This window comes from Hypoxylon trugodes, assembly GCF_022578975.1.
Source record: "Hypoxylon trugodes strain CBS 135444 unplaced genomic scaffold F4822scaffold_10, whole genome shotgun sequence".
NCBI lineage: Eukaryota > Fungi > Ascomycota > Sordariomycetes > Xylariales > Hypoxylaceae > Hypoxylon > Hypoxylon trugodes.
This window is the reverse complement of record NW_026250025.1, coordinates 758,982-780,744: the sequence shown is the minus strand read 5'-3', so window position 1 is coordinate 780,744 and position 21,763 is coordinate 758,982. Positions and strand designations below refer to the sequence as shown.

The window sequence follows — 21,763 nt, the reverse complement described above, 5'->3', positions numbered from 1 at the left end:
CTACTCAACACATACTGGCCATTCATCATTATTAACAAAGTTCTTTGTTTCTTTTCCATACGTGTACCAATGCCTTCGCTGTGTCATTACGTCATGAGCCTATGATGTAATACAGTTTTAGAGATAAAGTCGGGTTACACCCGCAGATTACCGAGAGGAAGATTACTAACTTGATGATCACGATGGTTGGCCAATCAACATTTCCGGTAGCATCATCAAGAAGTGAGAACATCCATTTTATCCCTTACAGCTTTTTATGCAACGTATAGATACCTAAGTATATTAATGACCAAGTGGTCGAAGGATAATGTTGAGCCCCCTACGTATGATAAACTGAAGTACGTAGATGAACAACACATTTTGGGTTGCTGTGTCTGTTGTGGACACCGAAGGAAACTACACGTGTAGAGACGCGAATAGAGAAATTTTAAGTATGTATGGAATTTTAATTTTAACCTGGTGACACAAATGCATCCCGGGTGGCATCGTGCATGACAACATCGTCGAATAGGCCACGATTTGTAAGAACCTTGCATAAGCGGGCTTCTCTTCAACAGCTGGGTTTAAAGGATACCAAAAAAGCTCATGATTTACCTTCTTCTTATGGGAGGGACATATTTAGGATAACTACCTAGGTATATAAAAGGGGCAGCTCGCAGAATTGGTGTCTCCGATTGCGAGATTGTTACATGTCAACAAGACTGATCTCGACCTATCTTGAACTATGTCACGGCGCATCTTAGTGTAGTCTACCTCCGCCTTAGTCCTCAGTAAATCCCTAGAGCGATATTGAATACGGGAATTATAGCATCTAAACCAAGCCCTATGTTCCTCACGAGGGAAACAGCCAATCCACCTGGTAGAGTAACGAGAACCACAAATAATTGATAGCAGACAATTAAGGACAATAGATAAAAGGAGGAGACGAAATGGAGTCAGGATGCATTTAGAAATGGGGTGATGTATGAAACCAAGGAATCAATGCGGGTTCAGTTAGCTTGGGTTGAGGGGACGCTAGATTCTTTCTATCAAGTAGCATGCAAGCAAACTCGTAATGTGTAAACTATTTATTACTATGTAGAATTTATATGGGCGTTTATGTATTCGAACGCATAACTAGTATATTATAGCCAAACGAGCACCGCCTCGCTATTTTGGACCGTAACACTTGCGACCCCATTCTTGACGGTGATATTCTCGGTATCTTTTCGAACGTTCTTAACTTCCTTACCAAGGCTCTTGTACGTCCATTGGCTACCTCCATAAGTAATACTGTCAGCACCAGCACCGGCACCCAGGGGGCTGCTCAAGTGATAGACCTTAACGGACTTAGTACCCTTTGGAACTGACAGGTCAAGCTTAACACTAGGTCTATCTGTCCCGGAAGATGTCTTGTTCCAATAGTTCAGGTTGGTGATGGCGATCCTCTTCGCTGTGTTGCCCTCATAAGCTCCATAGACGGCTACATTGGTGGGGGCGGCATTGCCGGAGATATCCAGCTTGGCAACTCTGGTCTTGCCCGAAGAGCCGATGAAATCCGCGACGAAAGGCTGCGAGTAGTAATTCGAAAAGACCTGTGCTTCGTGACCAGCACTTGCTATTGGAAGCCATAAATCGTATCCTGCGTGCATGATTTGTTGGTAATTGATTCGCGCGACACCGATGGCTAGGCTGTAAAGATAGAAGTCGACCTGCCAGAGAGCACTCCCAAGACGAGCTTGGAATTCGTAAGAGTTGGTCCTAAAGAGTGAATTGCCGACTTCATTCAAGATGAAAGGAATATTGGGCTTATTCTTCTGCAACCATGAAATGCGACGCTTGAATTGGTCAAGGTGGTTGTGTGTAACACTCGTGTCCATAAGTCCAGCAGCAAGATCGCTCGCAGTTCCAGCATTTCTTTGGTAATAATGATGCGAGACCTCCTTGATGATATTTTTCTTATCAATTCCAAGGTCAAAGCATTTTTCCACATCGAATACATATGCCTCTGCTTGGACGTCTTGACCAAAATGAGTCGCGACATCGAATGCAGTGAAGAAGCGACCCTTAGGTAGGCTTACGGCGTTTAGGACGGCATCTGAGTACTTCGTCCAGTTACCGACGTAAGTCTCGTTGGTGAGGGTACCTTGGTATTCTGGTGGGTTTAATTCTACTCCACCTTCCCCCTTGAAGTTATCGGCGTATAGATTCGCTTCATTACCTGGTTGGATGGAATGAATGTTGTTTATGCCGATGCCTTTAACTGCTGATTGAGCCCATGCGATCGTTTCGCTGACATTAGTGGTGGCTAACGGGATTTGGACCATGTACTTGGCATTTGGGAAGTTATGGGTCAAGTCCCAGTAAGAAGGACCGATAGTTGTGAATCCGATGTTTTGGTAGTTATCCTGTTCAGCGACGGGTAGGGCGGGTTCCTTTTGGCCTGGTAGATACCTCCCATAGTCAGGTGAAGTTCCACCTAGTCGGATGATTGGAGCTCCGCCAGTGCGCGAGGTAATGGCGTTGATGAGGTTTATGGAAAAGGCATTTGGTTTGCCATTATCATCCCGAGCATACCGGACGAAGGATGATTGCTCAAAAGCGAGACCACAGAAGCTTGGGTCAACCTGAGCGGGAGCATCTACGGCTGATACTACAGGAACTTGAACCGAGAATGAGGAACCATCTCTAGGTAGAATCGCTGCCAACCCAAGATCCGATAATGTTAAGAATAGACCTCGAATTGAAGTTTGTGACCTCATCTCGTTTATAGGTTGACTTGGATCATCTAAAAAGGCCTAAGAAATCTGTAAGTAAGGGAGAACCCGATCTTATGGGACGATAAAAGGTAAAAAGAAAGAAATCGAACTCGCGAGGGGTATTCTTGAAGAATATATAATTCTTCGAGGTCCCACCGGATGGCATACTCCAAGAAGCCTGCATAGAATAATGTGAAGTCGCATCATGTTAACCCTCCTAATGCCTGTAATCTAAGCAAGGAACAATCCCAACAACTAGGAACAATATGCGAGATCGTATGCAATACTCCCCGCTCCTTGGTATTGGAGTCGTTATTCCACGAATGGCAACATAAAAAACAACATAGAATGGTTGTTGAAGCCGGTATGAATGATGTCGTGCTGAACGGGTTGAATGAGCGCAGTTCGGTTCTCGGGGATGATGGATCACGACTGGACGATTTTCCGGAGTACGGTAGGATTGCGGGGTGTCGGGACGAGGCTGGGCAGACCCAGGGAAGCGAGCCGACTTGGCCGCTTTTCTTATGTAGGTAGATGATATTCAAAACGTCTTAGAGCCTCTTCCTACCTCTGATAGCTGAGGTCAGAATTTACTTTGCCTCTTACGACCCCTCATGTCTTTGTTATTGTTTCCGTTGTACAGTGAATGAGAAGTATGATGGCATAAGTGGCCTATCTAGGCACCTAAGAAAGTAACAATTCTTTCCTTTACTGGAATAATTAAATTGATGGAGCTAGAAGCAGTTTTGAAACTAAATATCGAGACTCAAATGGAGTAAACGAACACACGATCTTGATGAAAGATCGTATCGTTGGTCCTAGGTATAGCTCACTGAGCCTAGGACAGGGTACATATGAATAGTGTAACGTAGTGGATACTACCTTGATCGGATGACGGACAGAGGTATACGCCGATAAGTTACTTAGGAAAGGCGGCAAACAGTCTATCGTTCGAAACCCCAAGCTCTAAGTACCTAGGAAATATAATTCAGCTGCTTGGGTGGGCTTTCTAGAACTTGAAAATTTGCCGGGAACCCGTCAATCATAAAAAGATCGGCGAGACGCACACATTCCTTTCGAGGCAGCCAAGAAAAAAAGAGGTTACCTAAACTAGTTGTTTGTGGTCCGTGCGCGCATCTCTAGAATCGATTTGGGAGCTAATATGGGTATGATGCGAGTCTACTGCCAGCAACGAGGTAAGCCTGACTATCGTATTGTTTCCATAATCGCTAGGTTGCGTTTGTATATATATACAATCGATAAATGGTGGAATTGTTGGACTGGTGTGGAAAGAAACCCTCAAATTCCCCCAGTTTGAGAGGATAGGACGCTCAAATCTGTCCTTAAGTGGCACTAATTATGCTGTGCCACACCGTAGGAATTCAATAGGACTACTCCGGAGATACTTCAATGTTGTGTAATAGCCATTGCTTTTTGTCGGGTGTACTATTCAGCGACGCAACACATAAACCATTGCTTTTTACATTGAATGGAATGTACTTAGATCGGAAGATGGTACTCCTACTTGTCATGTTCTAGGGCTAGTATATTTTGACACTGTAAGAGCTTATTAATGCGTATTCCTTGGATGTTCTCGTTTTTATCACCAAATGTTGGTCAGCAAGGGAAGCCGTATAGTACAGCCCCTACCCACGTTGAGATCATAATCAAAATTACAATTAGGACACATACACTCGTAATAATCAGGACACTGTATCGGTCGCGATCCATTGAATTAGGCATCATATCCCTATACAAAGATATACCGTTTAACCATATTTCCCTCTAACCTGTTAATTATATAACTTTTGTTTAATGATCTTAATAACCTTAATGAGGTGTGGCTGATGGAACTAGCCACAATGGATTGGAACCCAAACCAGACTTCACCCCAACCAGCCTCAACCATCCAACACTCCCTCTTACACATTCCCGCCTACCTTATCGCAGGTCTATACCAATAACCATTATCCCAAACCGTCGCCAAACCCATAAAATAAAAACCAATAAAATTTAAGAAAATACGAAGAATAATTTTGTCAATCTCATGTTGCAAATCATGAACAATAAAATGGCCAACAACGCTATCGGAATAATTGAACACCTCGGGGTGTCCCCTCAATTTACAACGAAGACAGATTCATTTCATGTTTAGCGAGAGCGTGGGTCCTTGCGCGATATATAGGACTTTGCCTCGTGCACTAGAACCTATTAGTTCGGAGAACTTCCTTAAGGTGCTCATGGACATATCTGCCGAGATAAGGCAATGATGGGATGGGAACGACGTACCTTGTCTTTCCATTTTGGCGATAGAGCATTCTCTTCGGTCGGACCCTGCTCCGAAGCTATCATTCGCATCACAGCATGCGCAGAATTGATGAATGACTGGACTCTTCTCGTCATAATCATCAAAGTCAAAATCAGGGGTTGGAAGTCTAGGGATTTTGGGAGCCTTTGGTGGAATGGCTGCGTGCTGTTTCCTATCTTGACCGGACCTAGGACCGACCCAATCATAAGACTCTTTTACATCCGAAAGAATCTGATTGGAATGGTCCCTTTTATGACGAACGCGACCATGGACAAGACTCAAGCTTGTTGCGTTGGGGTCGTCATAGGGGTCCCAGGAAGACCTTCGCTGCTTACTCATTGGAGGGGATTGACCCCTCGGGATTTTATCCAGCGCCATATCCTCAAAATATGGCACTACGTCTTTATATCTTCGTCGGGTTTCTTGTGGGGCTTGATATAAGTCATGTGACTGTTCAGCCCTCACTCGCGAAGGCCTCTGGTTACGACACTACTATATGTTAGCCTGTATCCTTTTATCGGGCGCCAAAAATATCTATTTTACTAACAATCAATGATGATTGATGAGTTGGACTCCCGTCAATAGGATCTTGGCCACGTTTGCGTGATACCCCGCCATGTTCGCTACTTGCTGAATGACGGACCAACGGCTCAGAAAACGAAGACCAATAGTCCCCGCGGGACGAATCCGAATGCGCAGAATGCGATAAAGCTCGATCATCTATATTTCATCAGATTGCGAAGAATTAAGACTTCAGTCTTTGGTCAGGTCTCACGTGAAGTCCAGGCGACGCTTCGATCACGTGGAACGCCGATAGGATATTCCATGGGAAGCACGCTTCGTTCGCAACTTGGATAACGAGCTACGACTAATGCTTCGCGATCATCTAGAGAGGTTGTGAGTTGTTTGAAGTGTACGTGGTACTATGTACAACCAGACTTACACGAATTATTGGTTCTAGTGACTTCAAAAGGTGTGGGACGAGTTTTGCTGACTTGTTCTGGGTGAAACATGATGGTTTTGACCCTTTTTGGTGGTCTTTTTGATGAAAAATAATGAATTGTGGGATAGAGGGGAAAAGAAATGAAGAGGAGGGTAGAGGATGGGGTGGGTTTTTATGTAGAGATATCGAGGCAGGGTAGTAAGGTACGGCCCTCCCCCGGGTTCAATACCCATCGACCAATCAGATTGTCAGCTAACAACCAATCAGAAGTGACGACCAACGTCTCCCTCTGCGCAGCCGACCGCCGCTCTCGTTTCACTCCCCGTGATTGACGTCTTATGCTCTACAGCATACCGGTCTCCTTCGTCATGTCGTTCTTGAAGGTAAACATGCTGGAGCATTACTGGATTGCCTAATTTGGTCCTTTGCGGCTCAAGTCCTACGGATCACGTGTTATAGATGACTAGGCAGCTGGGTTCGTTCTATTAGCTGAGGTTGCCTTTTACAAGGCTTTTTTCTCCCTTCGCACAGTACCCAGCATTACTTAGATGGGAGTCCTAGGAAGGTCACGCTTGTTGCCATTCAAATTCATGCCCAACCTATACGTTCGCATCCTTCAAGTATCAGTACTATTTTTTTTCGGTAGGATCACGTCAAGTTTTCTTATTATTTTATTCATCCATGGTATTCATTTCATGAAGACCCTCCCTCGCTATTGGGCTATTACGTCTTCTCGTCAACCTCTTCGTTTTTCGATATACCCGATCAACATGTCGTTGCTATTCCTTCCCCTTTGCCCCACAACCCCATAGTCCGAGTATTGAACTACTTTGAACTACTTTCCAATTTTAGCCAGGGAGAAGTGTCCCGGTTATTGTCCTACTAGCAATATCTGACTATGCCGAGTGTATGTTTCAATGCGTTTGTACACTCACTGAGACGCGAGGCTTTTCGTTTCCTTGTCGGTCGCGTATTGCTCGTACTACCACCCGCCTACCAGCATTGATGTGAGGTAGCAGATATATCCAATTTTAGCGTCGCTTGTCTTCTGGCCGGGTTCAAAAGTAAATAATACGACAAGTTCTGTCGTACATAGCGTACGAACTAGTACCAATCATATCTCTCTTATTGGCTCCTATAATTACGTTCGGATTTTTCCCGATTGGCTTCGCGGAATGCCATGCGTTCGTCGCCGTGGGGGGCCTAAGAATCGTTGTGCGACGTGGTAGATCGTAGCCTGCTTGGCTTGTGAGTATCACAGACGGCACTTTGGCGAACGCGGGGGTCAGAGACATTCAAGCAAACCTGAAAATACCTAGGTAAGCTTGCGCATTCTCAATTCGAGACTTGTTTTAGGGAGGATCTCATCTTCAAGCGGCCCACGGCAATACGAAACCGTTAAGCAAATTAATACGACGTCCACACGTTGACCGGCGATGCAGTACAGCATGACTGTTGTGTAGGGCGCAAATCTGCATTTGATACTTTCCCCATATTTTCCGGTGAGAGGTACGAGGGCATGGGGTAAGGGGATTGTGAAATGTCGCGCCCGAAATATTCTTACGGCAAGAGTGAGAAATGACGTAGCTATCGCCTTCGCTGGATTTATGATGACTTTACTTGTCGTCAGCCCTGGTGGGAGAGTCAACGAACGCTGGACGTAGCAGAAAACAACATATTTCTGCTCTTTTATCTATCAGACAGTCATACCTTACATAAGGTACCTAGGTAATTATCCGTGTCCAGGTGAGCTTTTCACAGGTAAGTGGACATTCCCCATCTTCGTGAGCAATTTAAGTTGATATCCCCTTATGACTATCCTACGATGCAGCAGAGTTCCCGAAACCAATACCAACATGTAGTTTACTTCCTTATATCGTCAGAGCCACCGTATGTTACTTGACACTCGGCAATGTCCAACCTAGTGGTAAGGTACATACTCTATGCGATCACCCTAATGCCCAGGTCTCTTTTGTTGGGAGCCGCAGTTTCGGTGTTACATGCGTCCAGGAATTAGCCCAATGATTTTTCGTCTATTTGACTTACAACTAATATGAATGGCTCTAGATCGTAGCACATGCGCAAACATATATCCTGTGATACTTAGACCATAGCGTCGAAAATTCCTGTTTGACAGAACCACCGGGTCCTCGGTCCGCTGTAATTAAATTGCAACAAGCATTCTACTTGCTCAATACAGGTTATAAGAGCAACACTAGATTATCGTTGTGGCGTCGATTTAAGGCCGAGTCATGGATTCACGATCTTCACTTTTTTTCTGGTTTTATTGCTTAGGTATATATACATCAATGCCTCGTTGCGTTGAGTACACCATTTCGTCTTCATTACTCAACCCTATGCTAGATCGGCCCAGTGCCGTCACGCGACACAAGAAGGCCAGGGCATGTCGGATAGGAAGCTCCTAGTCAGCGCCTGAAGCCTTCTAATTCCCTGCCTTCCCGTGAAACTCGAGCCTGTCCGTCGCCTTCCCGTCTGGCTAGTCTTCCGGCTTAGTTCCGCGAACAGCGGAATTGTTCGAACCCATCTAACGGAAGCGGCTTCCCGGAACTTCATTTTTTCCTGGCCTAAGCCGAGACAGTAGCCGATGGTATATTGTTTTCCCTTGATGTCAACGAATGGGCATGAGTGTATTTTCGCCTCTTAGTGGTCACCAGTTTGCACCCAGAGTTAAGAACGCGGACTCAGACCATATTAGGTGTCCAACAAGTAGAATTCGCCTAAGAGTCATTGGTAATAATCATATAAGTGTGGAAGACACACACAAACATGCTTCCCGCTTGTATGTCTGCCAATTTGGGGGCGGCCGGAATTATCATGATCATCGGAGTCATCTGTAAATCCATTACCGAAAAAGTGACCTAGATTGAGTGGATGAGAGGCAACCCAACCACAGCTGCCCAATTACCCAAATGCCTGACCGAACTCTTCACCATGGATCCTATGATCGTATCCTACCTCACCGTATCCCCCTGAATACTTCTTGGGCATGAATCTCGTAGTCCAATATTGCATTTCCTTTCCCTATATTGGTATTATAGATTGTACCACCGCACCTCTACCCAACACAGTGTAAATAAGAAAGATATAAGGCTTAATAAGAACTCTGATTGTATCCGTAAGGAAAGGAATGTCCTGAAACTCGTCGGATGATGCCCGAGTAATGATACGAGTATTGGCTGACTAAATATTATAATATTGGTATATATCTATCATATGCAAAGTATATGGCCCCATCCTAGACGGTATTATATAGTACCGACAGGAATCCATCACTAGATGTCTCATTGCTGATGGATGCGATGGTGTTTGGTGGGGGTACGTATCGAACTACTTAGGTACTTCGACCTAAATATACCCGCCACAGTTGAAAACAGCCACACTAAACTTGGGGCTGAAGCTAGGATAGATTCAACCAATGAAAATAAAGAAACCTTAGAACCTTCAGCCATTCTTCGATTCTTCGCGCGCTCTACCATCTCATTTCCATCTTTCATTTCCATCTTCATTTCGCTCGTGCGCAACCACAAGTCTTCAATCTACCCATTTCATAAATCGAGTATTAAACTAATCATAATTTATTCCGCCGACTCCCTCATTTTCCCTTCTTCTACAAATACTTAAATCGAATTCGCGAAAATGGGGAAAAAGAAGCGTGGTCATCCCGATGTCGAAGAGCTCCTTGCCCGACCTTGGTGCTATTACTGTACGACGCGCCGTTCTAACTAACATATGCGAATTGAATTGCTAACAAATTGAATCTACTAGGCGAACGAGATTTCGAAGATCTTAAACTTTTAATATCCCATCAAAAAGCCAAGCATTTTAAATGTGATCGATGTGGACGACGATTGAACACGGCTGGAGGTATAGAATTTCTTCTATGAAACTTGCTCGACGCGATTTGGTAGCTAATTGTTTTGCGCTTTAGGTCTTTCGGTTCATATGAACCAAGTACACAAGGAGTCGCTATCATCAGTCGAAAATGCGCTACCCAACAGACAAGGTCTCGATGTCGAGATTTTCGGTATGGAGGGTATCCCTGAGGACATCGTACAACAACACAACCAACGCATCATCCAAAACTTCTACCAAGCTCAAGCCGAACGATATGCTGCGACAGGAAATCCCCCGCCTGGACAGAGCAGAAAGGGACCGGCTAAGAAGCTCAGAATTGAAACGGCGGATGAGATCAAGAAGCGATTGGCAGAACACCGCGCGAGAATTGCTACGCAAAAGTCGTCCATAAATGGAGGAAGCGCTACCCATACACCTCTTGAGGGTCTTCCCGATAGGAAAAGCCCTGCACAGAGCGCATCCCCCGGTACCTTCGTACGTATCTAGTTGTTTCCTAGTGATATTCATTTAATTGTGATGAGTGCGCACGTGTACTGACTATAACGAACAGAATTCACCCTTCCCTCCTCCTGGTGGCCAATTCCCTGGCTTCTCACCCCCTCCGCAATATCCCGGTGCTTATCCCCCGCCGAATCTCCCGTCTCGACCCGGAAGCAATCTTCCTGCGCCTGCTGGATTACCTGCTCGCCCTGGACAAGTTGGTTGGCAAGGTAGTGCTTCGACTATCGATGAACTTGTTTCGGGCGCTACGCAACAGGGTGACGATATCGATCAGATAATTCGTATGGCGGAAGCAGGAATTAAACCACCCAAGAAGACCGAAACACCAACCGCCGAACCGAGTGCTGAGGGAGCAGAGAAGAAATCCAAGAAGGATAAGGGCGTGAAGATGATGTACGACGATGAAATCAGCCCAGAAGAGAGAATGGCATTAATGCCGAAATATGCATACGTTCCGGAAGCGGCGGCTGAAAAGGGCGGGGAGAAAAGGGATGACTTTGTATGATATGGGGAATTATGCCTTTAATGGTTGGTTTCTGCGTACTTGGGTTTGAGAAGCTAACACCCATAAGCAGATTATACTGCTCCGAGATTGTAGAGCAGTTCTTTAGGCACGAAAACAATTACAACGAGGCGAAATAATTCGAGCATTGTGTTTACTCGCGTTGTGAAGAATAGGACAAATCTTGCGAGTCTAATTAAAGGGTTATAACCAATCTATAGACCTTATACCGTGATTTTGTTTCTAGGATGTCCAATCAGATTTGATTATCCAGACACGGAGTTTCCAGATCCTGAGGCATCCATGAAGTCCAACTCAACCGCTTCAACATCTTTCTATGTTGAGTTCCTTGATCCTTTTACATACTGAAACGGAAGATGATAGAAACAACTCGGATAATCATGACCTGTAATTACATTACTACCAAGTGATGATATCGATGAAGCCTTACCCATTAGATACGGAACTCCGCGTGCGTTCTCCGAGGTACGATGACGTCATCTCGGTTGCATCCTGAAGTGAGCCGTACGACTTGGATATATCATTTCATGAAGACCGAGGAGAACCTTTCTTTGACCTTCTCATATATTAAAACTACTTGGAGACTTTATAACTGCTGACTTAAACAGAATTACCTGGATTTGTTCGATTAATCCCGCAGGATAGGCTCTCGTAACCTCCGTGATACTCCGGAACATCCACATAGAACCCCGGACGCCTTATTTCATCTTCCCTACCTAGGTATTCATCTATTAAGCAGCTCTTGGGCTACATGTACTCCATATGGAATCCTCGGGCCGTTTTTTCGCCAATCCGACCAAGCCTCTCCTGACTATAGACCCAAATCAAGTGCTTCTAGCTAGCCTCGACCGGATTACTACATACAACCCACTAGTCCACACATGTTCCACAGGCTGGACGTTTCATGGCTTCTACAGCGACCCAACCTCAATTGCTTACCTATTCTATCGTCTCTCCCTCCTCTTTTCGGATCTGGAATTCAAACGACAAGCGCTCATAGACTGGGCTCAGGCATATCTCGATCTAAGCATCCGCCTCCAGAAGAAACCACCGGATCCAAGTAACTGCGGTATTGCAAACGAGGGACTTGCATACATGGCCCTATCAGCAGTCATGATGCAAGACGCCAGCATAGCGCAAAACATATGCGATTACGAAAAGCCACTTAACGATGGCCCCAGAAGCAAGGAATGTTCCAACGAATGGTTATACGGCCGCGCTGGGTATCTCTACTTCCTTCGCCTATGTCGAACAGTCTTCAAAGACTGGCGCACAGCCGCAGTCCTCGATACTGCAATCGACAAGACCATAAGACGTATAATATGCGTACCGCAACCGTGGACCTGGTATGGGAAAGAGTATTTCGGCGCTGCTCATGGTACTATTGGGACTATTTGTCAGATTGTTTTATCACGACCTTTCATGGCGCCTCAGATTCGGAATTTATTATCGGGTCTTCTTGATGAGCAGTACGAAAGTGGGAATTTCCCTTCCTCTGCGGGTTCTGATTCGGATAAGTTGGTTCAGTTCTGCCATGGAGGTCCGGGGTTTCTTATTTCTCTTCGGTCGCTTGCCCCGCATTTTCCGGAGTTGAGGAAGAAGATTGAGGGCGTAATCAAGAAGGCGGCGGATGATACGTGGGAGCGTGGGTTATTGACGAAGAAACCGTGTCTTTGTCATGGGATCGCTTCGAATGCGCTTGCTCTTGATTGTGATGAAGGGGAAGAAAAGTTTATGCATTTCTTGTCGTTCATGAGTACGGAATCAATGGAGAAGATGGACTGGATGCGTGACGCGGGACGGGATGATGAGTTTGTCGGGCTGTATACGGGGGAAGGAGGCAGAGCCTGGGCATGGGGTGTGGCGGTGAAGAAAGGTGACAGGGTATGTATTGGATATAATGACATATGATAGAGTGGAACGAGATTGCCTACCGTTAACTTCATCGTTGCTCTTAGTAGGGCCTAAATAGTGTCGGCCTAGGTTGGTTTCAGGGGCAAGTACGAGTATTTGGTACGAATCGACAGAATTCTGCCACTGGAACGTCACTCGTTAAATTTAAGTCTAGGACCTAATACACGTTATGGTATGTTGAATACCAAACATAATCAATGATAACCCGCCCTTCATCTGCATATTCTTGTCTCAGCTAACCAGTACGTGGTACCTCATCGTCTGCCCCACTCGGGCTTCTATGTACATTCATCTGCCATCTCGAATAATGGAGCTTGGCGATATCCCCATCTCTAAGATAATTACATTTACCGAAAATCGCATTCTGTGCTACGTAAGGGTCCGGAGACATCGGGCACTCGGGTTTTGTGAAGATGGTGATGGTGTTGAATCCACCCGGGAAGTTTTGAGGCCCACTAGGTATAATCCTATAGTTTTTATACTAAAGTTAGCTTTCGTGGTTCGTTCTTTTAAATGGATGATGTTGAGGAGTAGGCCAGGTAGGCATAGTATGGGGCATCACCCCTATTATGATATATAGGAGCAAAGGGGTTGGCTACTAACCCGTGGACACCCAACCTATCATCAATTCTAGCACAAGGAACTGAGATATTCGAAGACTTAATGGCGACGCGATTCAGGCACTTATTATCAGAGTAAAGCTCGATGTCGATAATTGGGTTGGTGATGGCGGCACTGATGCCGAGCTGTGTGGCCAAGAAGGCCGCCGAGACGACGTGAAGGAAGTTCAGATACATGTTTTATGATGAAAACCACCTAACTAAGAGTTTTTGCTGTTGATATCATTTCAAAATTCATATTGCAAAGGGGGGATTTGACGTGATATATATAGCACTCTATTCTACTAATAACTTAGTTGAGGTTCCAGGTCAGTAGATACCAGCGGGAGTTTGCTAAATAGGGGCCCCCGTGCTAGTTATTGGGATATCGAGTGGTTGAATCCTGTACTCCAAGGATTCTAGGTAACATATTTATTCGCCCGGTGCCACTTTTGTGAAATACAAACCATGAGACCCAGAAGCGCGAGGAAAGTAGATTATGCAATTGCCCGATTCGAGCGTAGCATGCCAACGAGCTTGTATCTTTTGGCTCAACACAAGCCCTAAAATCAACGGAATTAGTGACTCGTGGGATGATGCTCCAAGTAGGCTATTGGTCTCACTCATGTTCAATGCTCGGTTAAGAACAACCACATAACTCCTCATAGGCCACGTGGGGTCACTCCAACACATAATAAAATCAACCGTGGCACTTGAATTCCTCAAGCTAAATGTAACTTCAAGAGGTTACTAAACAGGCTCAACCCTTCCAAACGGGGATTCCAAAGAAGCGAAGTACTTATACTGGCATAAAAAGAATATTGACACGAACATGAACGTAGTTCATCGGTAGAAGCATGGAAAAATCATCCGTATATGTGCAAGAATCGTAAAAACCAAAAACAGGAACACCCCTTTAAAATGGACCTCTCTTTAACCATCCCATCTACCCAAACACCCGCTATGATCCCGCAAAGCTCGTGCACCGAGTTTTCCAAACCTTGTGCTTCATATTTTAGCACAGAACCAAGAGGCAACCTCAAGGAGCTCCCTGGTAGAACGTCGCACCAAACCGTCTATTAGACGAGCAAATAACCGGGTTATCGTGGTAGTCGTCAATGTACGCCTTACCATAGCCAATTTTAGAGACAAGGTAATCCCGCGGTGCTGGAACAACAACAGATTGTTGGCCCTCCGTCGCTGCGATGACCTTGACGCCTTCGTCGTTAACCGCATATGCCGCCTCCGGGGCGCCGATAAGAATCCCCTCGTCATTGAAGCCGGTATTTGCGCCACTCCCATCCAATGACGCTACAGTGACCGCACCATCGCATCCACGAATCAACGACACATCCGCATATCCCTTTTGTGAGTTATCGAAGGTAATCTCAAGCCATGTGCCAAGAAGATGCGGGCTTCCGTCCAAATTGACGTTCTCAGCACCACGCACGATCCGGCCTTGGAAACTTGAGGGTAGCGATAAGAACTTTGTCTCTCCGATGCCGATAGAGATGTACTTGAGCGGTATCTCATCGCAACTGTTCTCGTATGCGAAGAAACAGCGCGATTGAGTATCACCATTGGTGATTTTTAGGCCTGGACCACCTGAGTCGGCGTCACTGTTGGCATCTTGTGCTTGAGTCGAGCAGTTCCCTGGATCTCTACGGGTGACCATGTGCCTATGCCTATGGTGACGATGATGGAGGATGCTAGAAGGCATTGCAGAGACAGCAGCGAGGAGGAGGGTGGTAATGATAGACTTCCTCATGGTTCCGCGTGTTTTATAAGTACTGAAAAAGGTAAGGAGAATAGAATCAAAGGAATGACACTGATCTACAGTGGATTTCGTATGGAAATGAAGATCTTGGTTGTTTTGGTGAACACGGAGTAACAATGAATATCATGGTGGGCATATCGGGTAATATTATATCTACCTACCTACCTACCTGTCAACCTAGAAGTCTCTAATCTTTCCCTTTCTTGTGGATGCTTTACGTTGAGAGGTCAGCATTTAGTTCTTGCAGTATCGGGCACCTAAGTTAAGCCACCTTGTTTCATTAGAGTGCACGACGTAAATAGTAAAACCATCTATACATGATTCCATCGCTAAATGTGAAGGTCTATAAGCGGATTGGTTGCTAAGCCGACTCCATCGAAGCAGTCTCGGAATAGATGCGCCAATCCTGTTGGAAGTGTTAGTCGGGATGTGTACACCTTTATAAATGCTACCAACGCCGATCTTCTCTAAAGTTAGTAATGTCAGAACATTATCTGGCTTGTACTAGATAAAGGGCGTAAAAAGGCGGTGTTGGGAGCTAGAATCCAAGATCCTTTGAAAAGGGGGCGCCACCGGCTTATTCTGGTTACACGAACATGCTGTCGGCTGTGTTTTCTGGATTCTTACTGGGGGAATTGAAGGAGTATTACTTGCAGCCCGCTCTCCCCGCCAGGGGATGACATCGACGATCGCGATAACGTAGGGCGAGGAAAAATATACACGAAAAGGGCATCTAAATGGAAGCATGTGTTAATATGAAACCGCCATGGCTTGCAGAGATGCATATAGCCATGTCATGCTTCGATGTTTTCTTAGGGGTACTCTACATCATGTGAGGTCGGCTAGATATCTATCATTGGACCAACTATCCGACAAGGGAATTTTATTGGATGTCAATAACGCCATGTGTCGGATCGTTCCGCGGTTCTCGTATACGTTGGACGGATACTTCGTACATAATATCATAAGGAAAAAGGGGCGTGTTTATGCAATTCATTAATCGCTGTACCTATGCACCTAGAGTTTTATGCAGGATCGAAATTCACTTCCCTACACCATCCCGTTATTATATTTTTCGTATAAATTATTTTCTTCCATTTTAGAATGGTGCGAAATTCACTCCTACATATTCTATCACGATGGCAAGAATTTAGGTGGTATCACACGCGCCTAGGTACCTCGGTAATTATATGGATAGCTTCATAATGTTCCCGTTCCACATCCCCCTAGGTCCCATGGTCATTCTATCGACTTAGGTAGGTATATATGGGTGGTATAACTAGCCAGCCTTAGATTTCATTCCTGTTGTAAAAAGGTTCCAGACTGTCGACTAATGATGGCACAAGTACCCAAACAGGGACAGGTATCATAATCTGACCCCATTCTCTTTGGAAGAAAGATTTTTCAAGTTCCAACCAATTGACGAAGGGGTTAAGGACTTTCGTTTTCTTCCCGTCGTCCATGCCATGTCCCTTGCCTCCTCCATCCGTCTCATGTTCTTCGTTCTCTTGATCCTCTGCGTAATATTCATCTTCAAGCAATGGGCCATAATTGGGCCCGCAGACTCCTTTGATACCAAACTGCGGCTTGTAAGAGTCTCGGCTAATGTAGATGGTACTCTCTTCCTTGTGGTGACAGCCTAGCCAACTGAAACTAACCGACTCTATTCTCGGTAATCTTAATTTGTTGAACTCATTCGCGGCCTCCTTCCAATTGCCATGAGAAAGGCTGATTCCTCGGAGATTCAGGGATCGAAGGGTCTTAGAGTGGTTCGCCAAAATCGCTACCAATTTTTTCAAATCAACTTCAATGTCGATTAACGTCAAGGATCGTAGGAAGGGCCATGTGAGCTTGCTCATACAGCCCACGAGCTCGTCCAAGTCATTCTCCATGAACAGAAATTCGAGCTCTAACTCTTCTAAATTCTTGGCTTCTGCGAGGGCTTTCATTAGGTTCCTTTGAAAGGAAACACATCGCGGATTGTTTGCCATTCCTAACCTGTCGAAATCGTGTTCGAAAGCCAGTTTAATCTTGCGCAATTGCCGAAATGTATTGCAAGTATGTTCGAAATAACGAGGCGACGTCACGAGGGAGCCAAACACCAATCCTTGTTTCTCCCAGAAAGTCGTTGACTGGTTTCCTGCGGTGTCTTGTAAGTTATGGTCGAAGTGAGTTGAAAGCTCTGTGACTTGGTGTCCGGAAATCGATATCACTTCGCACATGACCTTAAAGCCAAGGTCAAACTGCATCACTGGGAGGATCACGGCCTTCACTTCAGGAGGGAACATCGGTTCTGGTGGTTCCGGAGCCCAGGCTGGTTTACCCAGTGTAAGTAGAGTATCTAGATTGGCCCTCCTGGCAACTAGTGGGCAGTACTCTGAACACTGTGTATGAAAGCATTTTAGTCAGTTACCTCGTATCTGATACCATTATTCTATAGCTGGTGGATGTAAACATTTTGATCCCTAGAATGAGAAGGGCCCTTGAGTAGCATGAGGAGGGGGGGTTAATATTAAAAAAAGGAAAAGATAATATTTGTACATACTATATGATTGGTGAGCGTGACTTTTTGAACCCGTGGCATCATGCTCATAGCGTCGATAAGAGATTTCGCAAACCCTTCCTTCCATGCAATGCGTTTAAATCTAAAACGCAGGTTGGTAGGGGGTGAGGGCGTAAGCCCTTCATCATCGCAATAATATATGCTTTCCGTTGGGGTAGTGCCGCAATAAACCAGTTCACGAACGCAATGGCGTAATTCCGGGTGTTGAGATATGGCTTGGAGGACCTGAGTATCCCCTGAGTAGATCGAAGCGTATGCGCGACGGAAGAGGATTGTTGATGCTATTACTTTCATGGCCTTTGAGACCAATCGGAGGGATTGTAGATCGGGTTTGTTGACGAGTTCGAAGACCATCTTCGTAATCTCTACCGGAAATTCTTGGATAGCCATCTTGCTAACTAGAACCTGTACTTTGATGGGTATCTGCTTATGCGATGTTTTTGTTAGCATGGTACTATACCAGCGTGGTATCCAATCGACTTTGGTATTCGGATGTATCACAATTTCCGAGAGCGACAAGGCTTTGCGGAGTGGGTTACGATCGCGACGTATATTTATCCTAGCGAAGGTGACGAGGGGAAAATGATGGTATCCTGAAGGTTTTTTCGCGATAGAATATTGCTGACGACGACGACGAATTATCAATAGTGAGGAATCAAGATACCGGTAATCAGTAGAATGACGTTCGGCCTGATGGTATTTAGCACTATGATGACGAGGAAAATAGAAGAGCTAGTAGAAGTCAAATTCCTAAGTTTCTTTTAAGGAAAAAATAATCTGTAGAATATGTTCGCGTAGTCGAGTAGGAAAAATTCACATCAAACTAGTGAAGCACAGTGCTAGCTATCAACACAGCATACAAACAGTGTAAACCAGCGTGCCTGCCTTCTAAAGAAAAAAAAAAGGTAGGTCTGTTGGATGGTTCTAGTGCGAATGTAGCGATCTGTGCACATACACTCTTAAGATGAGTGGGTTTAGCATTCAGCTAGGTGACTGTCTACTATTTAGTAAATCAAACATAAATGCTTCCTTCTATGGTATATTGCTTTCTAGATTGCTGAAATACTTACCCGAGTACCTAACATGATAGGTAGTAAACACCCCGTGGTTGAAACTTTCATATATTCCTCGACTTCCTTCGCAGGATTTGCGGGTCATCATATATAAGATTAGGGGTAGACGTTACGCGACCTATCCTAAGTAGAGTCGGATTAGCCAAATAACAAACCCAAGCAATAACACAGTGACGGGGAAATGGGAAAGCCACAAGGGGAAGATATTTAATATGTAAACATCTCATCATGATTCATTCTTCGTTCTACATATGAAACTCATCGTCCCAATCCAAGCCTCATAGGGCATATACCCAAGACTTTATACAATCGCCTTTTCATCACCGTTATATGCATGTTAAATCAATGTGGTATCCAAATTTCAATCAATCGTGCCGTAGCTCCTCCTACCCCTTGTCACCTGAGGTCTTCGCGAAGGACCATGCCACCGCTTCTGTTTTCGAACAGGGAATGCTCGAACTTCTGGTAGAATCCTCCTTCTGGATTCTTGGAGGAGTGGTTGACCTTCTTCGACATCTCCGCCTCTTGTATACTTACTCCGACTTTTGCCCTTCGCTAGGGGACCAGGCCGAGCCACGCAACCATAAAGGAGATAGACGAGCAGAATCAAACCGAGTGTACCCATACCTATATACGACATGGGAATTCCGCCAATACCATACAGCGTATCGAAGATGGCAGCCGTCGATAATAGGCCTATAATGGTAGCAATTACTCGGTAGGCAAATAGCATTCTTCCTTCTCGCGTAACTCTTTCTTCCACAATCATCCCAGCAAGGAAGAATGCAAAGAGAAGTAACGGCTGGTAGACGACATACCAGAATATGGTTCGCCAAAGAACATCAGGGGTCGATGGATATCCAGGTACCTTCGGCAAGACCAGCAGAAGAACAAGGTGAAGTAGATTCGAGAAACCAGCGAGCGGTAACGCGATGACGAACCGGGGTGAAAGAAGTATCCTGTAGGTGTTGACGTTATCCGTTTTAGTCGTTTGATCGCTTTCATTTTCCAAACTATTTCTTTCCACATGCACTTCCTGGTTAGTCTCTACAGCACCTGAGCTGACATCCACGATTGGCCCAGTATCTCCTTCGGTGGGTGTTAACAAGGGTTGAGTGCTAGGATCCTCGACATCGGTTTTAGGCAAGTGCCTGGGCCGTGCTTTTTCGAGGATGCTTCGTACCCATGTGAACTTCGGAGCCTCGGGGCGCTTGAAAATTCGACTGCCATTTGAACCAAGTCTTCCAAGAGTACTAAGCAAACAACCTGCCAACGATCCGAGAGGCGCTGCGAAGAAAACAAGTGCAAGCACCTGACCAAAATTCCAATGTCGACCATCGAATTCGAACCCCCCACCCAAACGCAAAATGTCGATGAAACGAATAGTGACCCAAGCGAATGTTGCTGCTGCACAGACAATCTCGGTAAGTACGGAATTCAATAAATCGGCGTAAACACGTAATACGAGCCAGAATGCTAGAACAGGTCGGACGACAAGCAGTAAGTGTCTCTGTTCGCAGCGAATGCACGTTATAATGTTGTCCCCATCTCCGAAGAATGACTGCTGTAATTCGCCCCGAAATTGGTCACGCCACTTGAAAATAATACTGGAAGGTCTTTCGTAAAGGCGCAAGAGACCAATGATAACCAAGCCAACAATGACAGCAATACCTATCAGGGCGACAGTAGATCGAAATTGGGGCGTGTCGATCTTTGAATCATGTCCAGGTAAATAACACAACACATTCGCCGTTTTGAGTATCCTTCGTTGCATATCTTCGTCATGTTCGTTAGCAAGCTTCTCTCTGATCTGATAAATCGGAATCATTGAAAAGCTAAGCGTTATAACAAGACAGATAAGAAGAATGATTCGCCACCATCGCTCGCCTGGATCCCTTTTAATGAAATAGGTGCGTAGGTATGAATTGGTTGCTAGATTCGTTATGACTGTGAACCAGCTGTTTCCACCCTAAATGGTTAGATTGATACATATTCTTGGGTCATGATATATATAGCACAATTGTTACTACTCACACTAATCCAACAATGAGCCACCAGTGATACATCGATAAGCCTTGTTCCGTCAATGATACGTAACCGTATATCAGCATTGCGATTCCTACCGCAAGCTGGACGTCGCCTAATGTCTTGACATACTAGGAACGACAATATTAGTAACATGAATCGATCATTATCCGGAATTGACAGTCGTACTTGATCGAAAGCCGCAGGCCACCTTCCTCCTTCATTCTGGGATGCGGTAGACCGACTCGACTTAATTCCCAAATACTTGAGAGGCTTCCGGAGCCCACTCACTAACAGGACATCGATAGGATTCGCAACATGGGATTGCTGTTGCTCATCCTCGCCCTGAGGGAGATAAAAGAATAGGTACTGGATCACCAAACAGATGACCGCGATACACGCAGAACCGCCACAGGCGATTAAGGTCTAATTAAATTATTCGTCAGCATTCTTAAGAATTTCATTCGACAATTGAGTAAGATATCAATCAATCAAGTGGATCAACAAAAAAACGTACCCCAAGACCGACAACGTCGGGATCCCGCCCAGCCGGAGGCCGAGCCTCATCGCACCTCTCCCACATAGAGAAGGGAAATTAACTGGCCGAAAGGACGACATGGAAAAGAGAAGAAAGGAAAAAGAGAAATGGGGAAAATGATTTCGATCGGTCAAGGGAAGAGAAATTTTAAAAATGAAAAAAGATGGTTCTTCTCATTTTACTAGGCATTGACCGCCCTTGGGTAAGGGCGCCAAGCGTGGTAATAATTATGGTATCTAGCGACAAGGTCGTGCTCCGATACGCTGGGGACGACTGGGGGTCCAGGTCGCATCGCGAGGCGATCCATTGGGTCTATTGGCGGATGAGTTGCAACGTCACCAAAGAACTATCGTCACCTCCCTCTATTTTTTTTTGCGGCCCAACT

General features: G+C 45.3%; 8 protein-coding genes across 8 annotated transcripts; 2 read left to right on the top strand and 6 right to left on the bottom strand.

The window, feature by feature from the left end:
• Positions 1 to 1,051: 1,051 nt before the first annotated feature.
• F4822DRAFT_54604 (glycoside hydrolase family 79 protein) lies at positions 1,052 to 2,914 on the bottom strand. Its single transcript, XM_051463642.1, has one exon. The coding sequence runs from the start codon at positions 2,739 to 2,741 to the stop codon at positions 1,125 to 1,127; it is 1,617 nt and encodes a 538-aa protein (XP_051309674.1). The 5' UTR covers positions 2,742 to 2,914; the 3' UTR covers positions 1,052 to 1,124.
• A 1,975-nt stretch (positions 2,915 to 4,889) lies between these two features.
• On the bottom strand, positions 4,890 to 6,059 carry F4822DRAFT_433847 (uncharacterized protein; the record flags this gene model as incomplete). The annotated part of the gene is made up of 5 exons (XM_051461901.1): positions 4,890 to 4,939; positions 5,028 to 5,535; positions 5,594 to 5,766; positions 5,822 to 5,932; positions 5,990 to 6,059. 5 exons carry the CDS (start codon positions 6,057 to 6,059, stop codon positions 4,890 to 4,892), a joined length of 912 nt encoding a protein of 303 aa, XP_051309673.1.
• Positions 6,060 to 9,479: 3,420 nt separating this feature from the next.
• Positions 9,480 to 11,261, top strand: F4822DRAFT_54588 (uncharacterized protein). Its single transcript, XM_051463641.1, has 4 exons — positions 9,480 to 9,713; positions 9,776 to 9,874; positions 9,939 to 10,339; positions 10,416 to 11,261. Exons 1-4 carry the CDS (start codon positions 9,647 to 9,649, stop codon positions 10,869 to 10,871), a joined length of 1,023 nt encoding a protein of 340 aa, XP_051309672.1. The 5' UTR covers positions 9,480 to 9,646; the 3' UTR covers positions 10,872 to 11,261.
• Positions 11,191 to 13,022, top strand: F4822DRAFT_54586 (uncharacterized protein). Its single transcript, XM_051463640.1, has 2 exons — positions 11,191 to 11,354; positions 11,498 to 13,022. Exon 2 carries the CDS (start codon positions 11,652 to 11,654, stop codon positions 12,798 to 12,800), a length of 1,149 nt encoding a protein of 382 aa, XP_051309671.1. The 5' UTR covers positions 11,191 to 11,354; positions 11,498 to 11,651; the 3' UTR covers positions 12,801 to 13,022.
• Positions 13,023 to 13,038: 16 nt separating this feature from the next.
• On the bottom strand, positions 13,039 to 13,600 carry F4822DRAFT_433844 (uncharacterized protein; the record flags this gene model as incomplete). The annotated part of the gene is made up of 2 exons (XM_051461900.1): positions 13,039 to 13,270; positions 13,407 to 13,600. The coding sequence occupies 2 exons, from the start codon at positions 13,598 to 13,600 to the stop codon at positions 13,039 to 13,041; spliced, it is 426 nt and encodes a 141-aa protein (XP_051309670.1).
• A 387-nt stretch (positions 13,601 to 13,987) lies between these two features.
• Positions 13,988 to 15,334, bottom strand: F4822DRAFT_417939 (uncharacterized protein). The gene has a single exon (XM_051459490.1). It carries the CDS (start codon positions 15,168 to 15,170, stop codon positions 14,442 to 14,444), a length of 729 nt encoding a protein of 242 aa, XP_051309669.1. The 5' UTR covers positions 15,171 to 15,334; the 3' UTR covers positions 13,988 to 14,441.
• Positions 15,335 to 16,338: 1,004 nt separating this feature from the next.
• Positions 16,339 to 18,381, bottom strand: F4822DRAFT_417937 (uncharacterized protein). Its single transcript, XM_051459489.1, has 2 exons — positions 17,725 to 18,381; positions 16,339 to 17,563 (listed from the first exon to the last, which is right to left on the bottom strand). Exons 1-2 carry the CDS (start codon positions 18,190 to 18,192, stop codon positions 16,469 to 16,471), a joined length of 1,563 nt encoding a protein of 520 aa, XP_051309668.1. The 5' UTR covers positions 18,193 to 18,381; the 3' UTR covers positions 16,339 to 16,468.
• A 48-nt stretch (positions 18,382 to 18,429) lies between these two features.
• Positions 18,430 to 21,688, bottom strand: F4822DRAFT_54548 (uncharacterized protein). Its single transcript, XM_051463639.1, has 5 exons — positions 21,358 to 21,688; positions 21,030 to 21,266; positions 20,850 to 20,971; positions 18,813 to 20,773; positions 18,430 to 18,735 (listed from the first exon to the last, which is right to left on the bottom strand). Exons 1-4 carry the CDS (start codon positions 21,421 to 21,423, stop codon positions 19,177 to 19,179), a joined length of 2,022 nt encoding a protein of 673 aa, XP_051309667.1. The 5' UTR covers positions 21,424 to 21,688; the 3' UTR covers positions 18,430 to 18,735; positions 18,813 to 19,176.
• Positions 21,689 to 21,763: the final 75 nt, after the last annotated feature.

Excerpts from the sequence above, each read along its gene's own strand:
- F4822DRAFT_54588 (XM_051463641.1), top strand. The coding sequence starts at position 9,647 with ATGGGGAAAAAGAAGCGTGGTCATCCCGATGTCGAAGAGCTCCTTGCC. Across the intron at positions 9,714-9,775 it reads CCGACCTTGGTGCTATTACT|GCGAACGAGATTTCGAAGAT; the intron begins GTACGACGCGCC and ends TGAATCTACTAG. Across the intron at positions 9,875-9,938 it reads ACGATTGAACACGGCTGGAG|GTCTTTCGGTTCATATGAAC; the intron begins GTATAGAATTTC and ends TTTGCGCTTTAG.
- F4822DRAFT_417937 (XM_051459489.1), bottom strand. The coding sequence starts at position 18,192 with ATGCTAACAAAAACATCGCATAAGCAGATACCCATCAAAGTACAGGTT. Across the intron at positions 17,564-17,724 it reads TCACGCTCACCAATCATATA|TGTTCAGAGTACTGCCCACT; the intron begins GTATGTACAAAT and ends TTTCATACACAG.
- F4822DRAFT_54604 (XM_051463642.1), bottom strand. The coding sequence starts at position 2,741 with ATGAGGTCACAAACTTCAATTCGAGGTCTATTCTTAACATTATCGGAT.
- F4822DRAFT_54548 (XM_051463639.1), bottom strand. The coding sequence starts at position 21,423 with ATGTGGGAGAGGTGCGATGAGGCTCGGCCTCCGGCTGGGCGGGATCCC. Across the intron at positions 20,972-21,029 it reads GGCCTGCGGCTTTCGATCAA|TATGTCAAGACATTAGGCGA; the intron begins GTACGACTGTCA and ends TGTCGTTCCTAG. Across the intron at positions 20,774-20,849 it reads TGGCTCATTGTTGGATTAGT|CTGGTTCACAGTCATAACGA; the intron begins GTGAGTAGTAAC and ends GGGTGGAAACAG.
- F4822DRAFT_417939 (XM_051459490.1), bottom strand. The coding sequence starts at position 15,170 with ATGAGGAAGTCTATCATTACCACCCTCCTCCTCGCTGCTGTCTCTGCA.
- F4822DRAFT_54586 (XM_051463640.1), top strand. The coding sequence starts at position 11,652 with ATGGAATCCTCGGGCCGTTTTTTCGCCAATCCGACCAAGCCTCTCCTG.